This window comes from Eurytemora carolleeae, unplaced genomic scaffold (genome assembly GCF_000591075.1).
Source record: "Eurytemora carolleeae unplaced genomic scaffold, Eaff_2.0 scaffold645, whole genome shotgun sequence".
NCBI classification, from domain to species: Eukaryota; Metazoa; Arthropoda; class Copepoda; order Calanoida; family Temoridae; genus Eurytemora; species Eurytemora carolleeae.
The window spans coordinates 175794-185823 of record NW_019396538.1 but is presented as its reverse complement, the minus strand read 5'-3'; the positions used below and the strand labels follow the sequence as shown (position 1 = coordinate 185823).

The 10030-nt window shown below is 34.0% G+C and overlaps 1 protein-coding gene and 1 pseudogene across 1 annotated transcript; both read left to right on the top strand.

The window, feature by feature from the left end:
- The first annotated feature begins 2067 nt into the window (after positions 1 to 2067).
- Positions 2068 to 3553, top strand: LOC111705110 (kynurenine/alpha-aminoadipate aminotransferase, mitochondrial pseudogene; annotated as a pseudogene).
- A 3612-nt stretch (positions 3554 to 7165) lies between these two features.
- Positions 7166 to 9036, top strand: LOC111705111 (kynurenine/alpha-aminoadipate aminotransferase, mitochondrial). The gene has a single exon (XM_023477553.1). The coding sequence runs from the start codon at positions 7249 to 7251 to the stop codon at positions 8548 to 8550; it is 1302 nt and encodes a 433-aa protein (XP_023333321.1). The 5' UTR covers positions 7166 to 7248; the 3' UTR covers positions 8551 to 9036.
- Positions 9037 to 10030: the final 994 nt, after the last annotated feature.

Genomic DNA, 10030 nt, shown 5'->3' with positions numbered 1-10030 from the left:
CGGGAAAAGGCTTTAACTTAGAGTGGGATCTTTTTAACATAAATACAAACTTTTTCTATTCAAATTTATTCAAAACATGTTTTTATGGAAATCCTTTCTGCCTCAACTTACATTTTCAATTTTCCATTTGCATGACTTGAAGAGAGTCCTCTCCCATTCTGAATATAGGGGTCGCTAAACGTTAAGGTGAGGGTTTTTGCACTTTGAAAAGGATGCACAAAAGTCTGAGGTGTTCGAACGACTAAAAACTGTTTATTTTCTTGACCCTCAGGGTAAATATATGCAAAAATTAACCAAAAATGACATAAAGTTTTTTATTAAAATTGTGACATATCTTAACAAGCTTTCTCAGATAAAGGTTTGACATTATCATTGTTGACTAATGTGAATATGGCCCAAGGAGTATGGAATAGAAGGGAGATACAACTGACGCGGCCCGCTCTACCATATGATTATACATACTTTGCAGACGGTACTCCATGTACAATTACCTATTCTGAATATTTCTTATACAAATGGAGTACCGTCTGCAAAGCATGTATAATCATATGGTAGAGCGGGTCCCGTCAGTTGTATCTCCCTTCTATTCCATACTCCTTGATGTGGCCCCTATGTGAATCTTTATTTGTATTTTGAAATTTGTTAACAGTTTTTTTAAAACTTGAAGCCTAATCTAAATGTTCGAATAGATGAGCTATCCCTTTAACTCCAAGGTGAAGGTTGAGGATGGTAGCGACCAAATTGTGTATTGTACAATATACAATGTACAATGTACATCGTTACCCGTAATTGGGATGATTCTGACATTTTGAAGTGTGCTGTGTACAATAGCTAAACCACAATTCAGAGTCGGAAACTTTAGATAGGACACATTTTACATAAGACCGGGTTTTGATTGCATAATAAGGACCACCATGTGGATTACTGATGCTCATAATAACACGTATACGCTCACGGATGATTTTTTTCAAAGATCTCAAGATGAAGAATTTGCAAGCATTGAGGCAAAAAAGGTTTGCGAATATCAGAAAATCTAGTTTAAAACCTGATTTTTTTTGGCTCTAGCAATCTCATTTTTGACACCTTGAAAATTATTGACGTGGAAAAAATATCAAACTTCTTCTCTGTCAGAAATATCGTTGCATCAAAGGATTCTGAGAAAATATAAATAAAATGTCAAAACATACTTTTTATTAAAGAAATAAAAAAATAAATAGGGTAGTAAAATGTCAAAATATTTGAACTAAAACATCTGTATTCTGACGCAACAAATAGTCGTTTGACCCTCAATGCTTGTAAGGTTAACCCTAAACAAGTTGTCTCCCCTTTCGCCCAAATATTGACTTGAAAGAAATCAAGTCTTTGCCATAAACTAACATTTTTAAATTCCTATATACCTGATTATAAAACCTGTTATATTTCAATTTTTCAAAAAAAACAATCTTATACCAGTAATTTTAAAAGTTAGGGTGCAGCTAGGTTTTTAAAAAAAATGTTGAAAAGGGAAAAGGAAAAATATTTAAAAATATTTATTTTTTATTTATTTCAAAACACCGACACCATACCTTTGACCGTCTTATTCCCGACCCTATGCATAAAAAGTTGCTTTTACAAAATTTGTTCACAATGAAGTTTGAAAATAAAGAAAGGAAATGAATCTTTGCCACAAACTCAGATTTTCTAATCCCTTTATCTTTGCAACCCAATCTTACAGACCTAGATATTTCAAACTATGAATTCTGTCAGATCAAAAAGTTTAAATCTTAAATATATAAGGTCTACGGCATTGGGATTAGATAATTTATGTTCATGGCAAAAACTCAATTTCTTTAAGCTATCTAATTTTGATAGTGATAGTAACTCTATATAGAATAAAAATATATTTGTGAAAAATATAAATTTTTCTTTTTATACTTTTCCCTCTTCCTCCTCTCCATATTTTTCTTTTCCTTTCACTTTCCCAATGTCTCAGAGTGTCACTTGTGCCCCCCCCCCCACCTCCTATCTACAGGATATTGAGTATTGTGAGAGGAACATGTGTTGCTACGGACCTGTACACTGTCTGCCCAGTTTCCAGTTGTGTCGTCTTGTCTTCTAACAAACTAGTTTCAACTAATATTCACTAGTGTAGAGAACACAGGGTCAGCTGTAGACTTAAAAAAAAAGTAAAAACTAAACTTACATAAAACGGAAATTTGGCTATTGCACAATGTCCAAGACAGTAAACTCCTATTCAAGATTTCTGAACTCTCTTTCCAAGGGAAGGCAACCTTCTCTTATCAGAGAAATGACCAAGATCATGTCCACAGCACATCCAGAAATGATATCAATGGCTGGTGGAATGCCAAATCCTAAACTATTCCCTTTTAAGAAAATGACTGTTCAGTTGAAGGATGATACAACTTCAATAAGCTTGTCTGGAACTAAAATGGAACAAGCTCTACAGTATTTACCAACAGGAGGTCTTCCCTCACTTGTGAGCCAACTTAAAACCCTTCAGGAAGAGAAGCATTCCTTGAGTCCTGATGTGTGGCTGAAAAATGATATTATTGTAACCTCTGGATCCCAGGATGGATTGTGTAAATGTCTGGAAGCTTTGCTTGAACCTGGTTCCTCGGTCATCATGGAAGAGTTTGTTTATGCAGGCACTCTCTCCATTATAGAACCATATAAACCAAACTATCATGTTGTTACAGCAGATACCCAAGGAATGAGACCTGACAGTTTGAAAAAAATATTGTCTCAATGGTCGCCAGGGTCTGAAGATACCAATGCTCCCAAGTTCTTGTACATCAATCCAACTGGAGCAAACCCTACTGGTACAGTACTGTCTTCTGAGAGATGTCAAGAAATTTACAAGATCTGCTCACAGTATAATCTTTTGATTCTTGAAGATGATCCTTACTTTTATCTCCAATACCAAGATCAAGATTTGAGATCACCAAGTTTCATGTCAATAGATACCGAGGGGAGAGTGGTCAGGTTTGATTCATTTTCTAAAATTCTGAGTTCAGGAATAAGGCTTGGCTTTGTAACAGGTCCTAAACCTATCATAGAGCGGATAAATCTTCATATGCAGGCATCAGTTTTACATGCATCATCATTATCTCAGGTTTTGGTGAGCGATCTAATGTCACAGTGGGGATCTACTGGATTCAACAATCATATTAAAGAAGTTGAAGATTTTTACAAGAACAGGAGGAATAAGCTTCATGAAGCAGCTGATAAGCATCTTATGGGATTATGTGAGTTTAGTGTTCCACTGGGAGGAATGTTTCTGTGGATCAAGGTTCCAGGTTTAGGTTCTACCTGGGATATGATTATGCAGCGTGGACTGCAACAAAATATAATGCTAATGCCAGGTAGAGCATTTCAACCTGACCAGACTGCTCCCTGTCAGTTTCTTAGGGCAGCATTCAGCATAGCAGCGGAGAAGGATTTTGATACAGCAATGGAGAGGCTGGCTAGACTTATAAGAAACGAAATTTCTCTTCAAGAACATCAGTCATAAACAAATAAGAAACTGTAAAATAAAGGCTTAAAATCAAAAGTATTTTATTAACTTTAACTATATTACCAAAAACCAAAAAATGACAAATGACCACATTCTAATGCAAAAAAGGAACTGAATACTTGTTTCAACCTCTAATTTTCCAATACTTATATCTTTGCAACCAGATTTCTTAGACCTTTGATATTTCAACCCATGAAATGTGACTGTATAGTTAAACATTAAACACCATTAAATTTCAAAGATATGAATTAGAAAAATTAAAGTTTGAGGCAAGTGTTCAGTTCTTTTATCAGAATTTTTTCAAAGATTCCTTTACTTTAAATCTTAAAGAAAAAACCTGATGTAACTTTTAAATCTTCAGAACTTGGATAAAAACATATCTGAAAAAAAGGCTGTGATAGTTGTTGTGTGTGCAACTGTTTATTAAATTATAAATAATAAAACTATTTATTAAATTATAAATAATAAAACTACCAATTACCATCGTCAATGAAAAGTTAAAGTAAACATAAAATGTAACATATGAATGTCAAACACCTTGTTTTTGGAATGATTTCAGATTATTATTTACAAATAATTATTTCTATAATTTTTGCAATATTTCACTACTTTTAGTTTTTATGTTCATTCGCCGTAAAAAAAAACTTATTTTGATTTCCAGAAAACAATAGAAAAGGATGACATGATTATAGCAATACTTAAATGTTAACACTGCAAAATTGGTGTGTTTCATGTCCATTGGACTTTTTAAAGTTTTTATAACTTTAGTTTTCTGGATATCACTGTAGCATTTTCCTATATTTTTTCAATTAAGTTTATGAAAAGAAAATTTTTAAACGATTATAATTCACACTGCTTTTTTATGATATTTAAAATATGACATTTTCTTGATAGTTATGGCTGCATTTTTCATTTTCATTAATCTTTTGACTGATCAAGATGGTAAACATATTATTATTTATCTACAGAAACCCTTTAATTGTTGAAAACTTAGTTTGCAAGCTATTTTATATTTAAAAAAATGTTAAAAGTTTCTTTCTAGAATCTAGAATTTGCAAAAAATATATTTTTTTTTACATTCAAATTTTGAAAAACAGTGTTAGATTAATGGATATAGATCAATTAGGATTTCATAGGAATGCTTGTGACAGCACTTAGTGGAGATCAAACTGAACTGCACTTCAGCATTCTCTCCATCATACTTCAATTTGAACACAATTCTAGAGATTATACAAATAGAGTTATCTTGCCTTGATGATCAAAGGATTGAAGGGCAACATTTAATATCAGGTATGCTACAGGGATTGGCATAATTTTGGATTATTTTATAAATGATCGTTTTCCATTTTGGTAACAGTAAAGTGATGGAGGATACAGGACGGAATAGGTTAAAGGTAGAGGAGGGAAAGAGTAGAGTTGGGATAGAGTGGAGAAGAGAAAGGGTAGAATAGGGAGAATGGAGAGTGCGGAAGAGGAAGAGAGTGAAGAAGGGAAAGGGTAGAAGAGGGAGAAAGGAAGAGGGAAAGAGTAGAGGTGGGATAGATTGGAGAAGGGAGAGGGTAGAAGAGGGAGAATGGAGAGTGTGGAAGATGAATAGAGTGGAAAAGGGAGCAGGTAGAAATGGAGAATGGAGAGTGTGGAAGAGGAAGAGAGTGGAGAAGGGAGAAAGAAGAAGAGGTGGGATAGAGTGGAGAAGGGAGAGGGTAGAAGAGGGAGAATGGAGAGTGTGGAAGATGAATAGAGTGGAGAAGGAAGATAGTGGAGAAGAGATAGAATGGAGGAGGGAGATAGTAGAGGAGTGAAAAGGTGGAGAGTGAAGAAGAGATAAGGTGGAGAGTGGAGGAGAGACAGAATCAAAGAGAATAGAATATATATTCGAGTGGAACTTAGACAATCCCTCGGTATGAATTTTTTTAGTCCCTTTCAGCTTGAAAGGGAGTTCAAAGTGTACAAATCATGTAAATGTGCAGTAGAGTACATTAATACAGTATGTTCCCTAGACTATTCATTTCAATTTAGAATTTTTTAAACTGTTAAATAAACTTTATAATGAATTTGGTGAATAAAAAACATTATTTGAATTATAGTTATAACGGAAAATCATCGTTTGTAAAGTGAAAGACATAGAGTCTATGTGAAATGATCATTGGTCAATTATGAAACCAGCCTATTTCATAATTTGGTTTTCTTTTAATATTAATTTTAGATTTTCCTTAAAATGATGTTCCAGGGCCCAAAAGGTTATATAGCACAACCATGTGAAGTACACCTGCAGTATGAAATCAGTACAACAAAATGGCTGTTTTACACTTTTTTCTAGTAAATTCCACTCTAATATATATTCTATTGTCTTTGGATAGAATGGAGAAGGGAGATAGTAGAGGAGGGAGATGGTAGAGGAGGGAAAGACTGGGGGAGGGACAGAGGGAAGGAGGGAGAGAGTTGAGGAAGGAGCAGGTGGAGGAGGGCTAGGGTTTAGGAGATAGAGGTTAGGCAAGGAAAAAGGGTGGTTGAGGGAAATTTTGTAGATTTTTCCCCTTACTTTTTCAATTTTTATATTTTAAAGTCAGAAGCGATTAAAATTCTTGCACTTTTTGGTTTTAAAAGAAAATGTCTTTTCAAGCATAATTTAGCATAATTTTTTAATCTTGATTAAAATTTAAGTAAACATAATATTGAATTTGAAAACATAAGTTAATCTCTCAATCTCTAATCTGAGAATCTCCCTTTTAAAGTATAATTTTGTCAAAGTAAATTAGAGGACAGAACACTAGATCTTTCTTAACTTGAATCTCTTCTCCTACCACAAAAATCACAGTCAAAATTACCAAACCTTTTAAAACCATTTAATTAAAATCATAAAATAAATACCCCTGAAAATGTAAATTGATATTATTGTTTAAAGATGGCCAGGAGGTTAGTGAAAGTAAAACTGACAAAATAAATAAATCAGTATGTAGGCAACAGTACAAAATTGAAATATCTAGATTTTTCTCCTAAACAGAATCTAAATATCTCGCTACCACCAGGCACCAATATCAGATTTCAAAAATAAAGTTAAACTTTTCTAAACACATGGAGAAGGGAAGAATTTCTATTTTCAACCCTGTGTATCCACCCCTTACCCTTCTTCCTAGCAACAGACCTGTTTGTGATAAAGAGAATATGGGATGTTGAGTATTCTGAGATTAACATATGTCCCTCTTCCTACTCCTAGGGTTGTTAATCATTTTTAAAAACAATCGCAAAACAATAGCTTTTTGTTTTGTTTCAATTTTTTTCTGAAAACATTGGTTTTGCTTTTAGAAAAACTATGTGACACAATAAACAAAACATTAGTCTTAAACTATTCAGTAACAAAAATAAAAGAAGATATGATTGTTATTGAAGAAGAATTTATTGAAAAGTTGAGTTTTTTAGCATTTAATTTCAAATTTTTTTTTAAGTAAGAAAAATTTGAAATCAAATGTCAATAAAATCTTACATGGGCTTATATATATAATGTCATCTAACATGGGTTTGAATATCGGGGGAAATAACCTAAATGTTTTCGGTTAAAGGTTTTTATGATCTAAGGGTTCGTTTTTCAGAAAAGTGAAGACACTCCATCCCTACTGCCCTGTACTGTCAGCCCAGTTTCCAGTCAAGTTTATGTGTTCACTTGTGCAGAGAACACAGTATAAAATAAATACTATACTTTGAATAAACAGAAATTTTGCATTACACAAATCAAGATGTCCGATAATGTGAATTCCTATGCAAGATTTCTAAACTCTCTTTCCAAGGGAAGGCAACCTTCTCTTATCAGAGAAATGATCACGATCATGTCCACAGCACCTCCAGAAATGATATCAATGGCTGGTGGAATGCCAAATCCTAAACTGTTCCCTTTTAAGAAAATGACTGTTCAGTTGAAGGATGATACAACTTCAATAAGCTTGTCTGGAACTAAAATGGAACAAGCTCTACAGTATTTACCAACAGGAGGTCTTCCCTCACTTGTGAGCCAACTTAAAACCCTTCAGGAAGAGAAGCATTCCTTGAGTCCTGATGTGTGGCTGAAAAATGATATTATTGTAACCTCTGGATCCCAGGATGGATTGTGTAAATGTCTGGAAGCTTTGCTTGAACCTGGTTCCTCGGTCATCATGGAAGAGTTTGTTTATGCAGGCACTCTCTCCATTATAGAACCATATAAACCAAACTATCATGTTGTTACAGCAGATACCCAAGGAATGAGACCTGACAGTTTGAAAAAAATATTGTCTCAATGGTCGCCAGGGTCTGAAGATACCAATGCTCCCAAGTTCTTGTACATCAATCCAACTGGAGCAAACCCTACTGGTACAGTACTGTCTTCTGAGAGATGTCAAGAAATTTACAAGATCTGCTCACAGTATAATCTTTTGATTCTTGAAGATGATCCTTACTTTTATCTCCAATACCAAGATCAAGATTTGAGATCACCAAGTTTCATGTCAATAGATACCGAGGGGAGAGTGGTCAGGTTTGATTCATTTTCTAAAATTCTGAGTTCAGGAATAAGGCTTGGCTTTGTAACAGGTCCTAAACCTATCATAGAGCGGATAAATCTTCATATGCAGGCATCAGTTTTACATGCATCATCATTATCTCAGGTTTTGGTGAGCGATCTAATGTCACAGTGGGGATCTACTGGATTCAACAATCATATTAAAGAAGTTGAAGATTTTTACAAGAACAGGAGGAATAAGCTTTATGAAGCAGCTGATAAGCATCTTATGGGATTATGTGAGTTTAGTGTTCCACTGGGAGGAATGTTTCTGTGGATCAAGGTTCCAGGTTTAGGTTCTACCTGGGATATGATTATGCAGCGTGGACTGCAACAAAATATAATGCTAATGCCAGGTAGAGCATTTCAACCTGACCAGACTGCTCCCTGTCAGTTTCTTAGGGCAGCATTCAGCATAGCAGCGGAGAAGGATTTTGATACAGCAATGGAAAGGCTGGCTCAGCTCATAAGAAAGGAAATTTCTCTTCAAGAACATCAGTCATAAACAAATAAGAAACTGTAAAATAAATGCTGAAAATCAAAACTATTTGGTTTTGTATAATTATCTATATATAAGTTTTACTTGCCAGTCTGTTTGTTTCCAATTTACGTCAAAATGGCTGAACTGATCAAGGTCCAAATGTTTTGCAGCAACTCAATTCACAAAATTAAACAGAAAAATTCGCAGAAATTTGAAAACAATTAAAAATGGCAACTTTCAGAGCAACAGTTTAAAGGTAAAATTGTTCAATAAAAAGGGACGAAAAATGAAACAGCCTAAATCCTCAAATCCCGCATGTGTACACAGTGTAATAAAACATGTTCCCATTCTTATTCAAATAGGAACTGAACAGTGAACACTTGTCTCAAACTTAAACTTTCCAGTTATTTTATCTTGACATCCAGATATCCCAAACCTTTGATAATCAATAAATCAGGTTTTAAAATTAAAAGAATTAGAAAGTTATAGTTTGAGGCAAGTGTTCAGTTCCTTTATTAGAATTTTTCTATATATTCCTTTAATATGTAAACTATAAACAAAAGCTTTGAAATCTTCAAATGTTCAACATGTTTTTTTTCTTCTTCAATATTTTCATTATTTTATGATATTATGTATATATTATATATTATGATCATAAAAAGAAATTGTTATCACATTTATTCAATAAAGTTTTTGAAAAGAATTTTGATTTTTAAATGATTAAAATTTACACTGCACTCTTTTCCATCTATATATATATATATATATTTTCCCAAGGGCGACTTCCAAATTAAAAAACTTCCCAAGTGGCAACTTCCCAAATGTGCAATTTCCCAAGCGGCAACTTCTCAAAGGTTAAGTTAGGCCCTCCGAGGCGCTGCAGGCTGAAATAGGGGCCGAGCGCTGCATTAGGATGGGATAGGGGGCAAAGCACCGCGGTTAACACAGGCTTAAGAAGTTGCCGTTAGGAAAATTGCTCATTTGGGAAGTTGCCACTTGGGAAAAATCATTTGGAAAAGTACCTAGCATCATATACTCTGCTTGCCTGTCTGGGTGTTTGTTTGTTTGAATCCAATAAATGTTAAAACGGCTGAACCGATCGAGCCCAAATTTTTTTGGGACCTTGGTTGACCCCAGGGAAGGTTTATGAATGATCAAAATTTCAAAAATTAGCCTCCAACAAAATTTGATTCTCAATAAATTTTGAAAATCCACGAGTTTTTTATTAAATCCGCTAACTTGTTTATTTGTTTATGTTTTACAATGTAGATACACAAAGAGAAAATGCTCACAATTGAAAGAGAAGATGGGCGCGAAGCGCCCTGAAAGCTTTCTAAATCGCAATTTCTTTTCATTTTAGTTATTGATTCTTTTCCTATTTTTGGTACACTAATTATTATCTGTGTCAAGTGTAGAGTAGTGTGTCAGATTTAGTACTCTTTAACCCCTATTCTATAGTTTATTTATCCTACACAAACAATTGTAATTATTGAACACTTAGTTT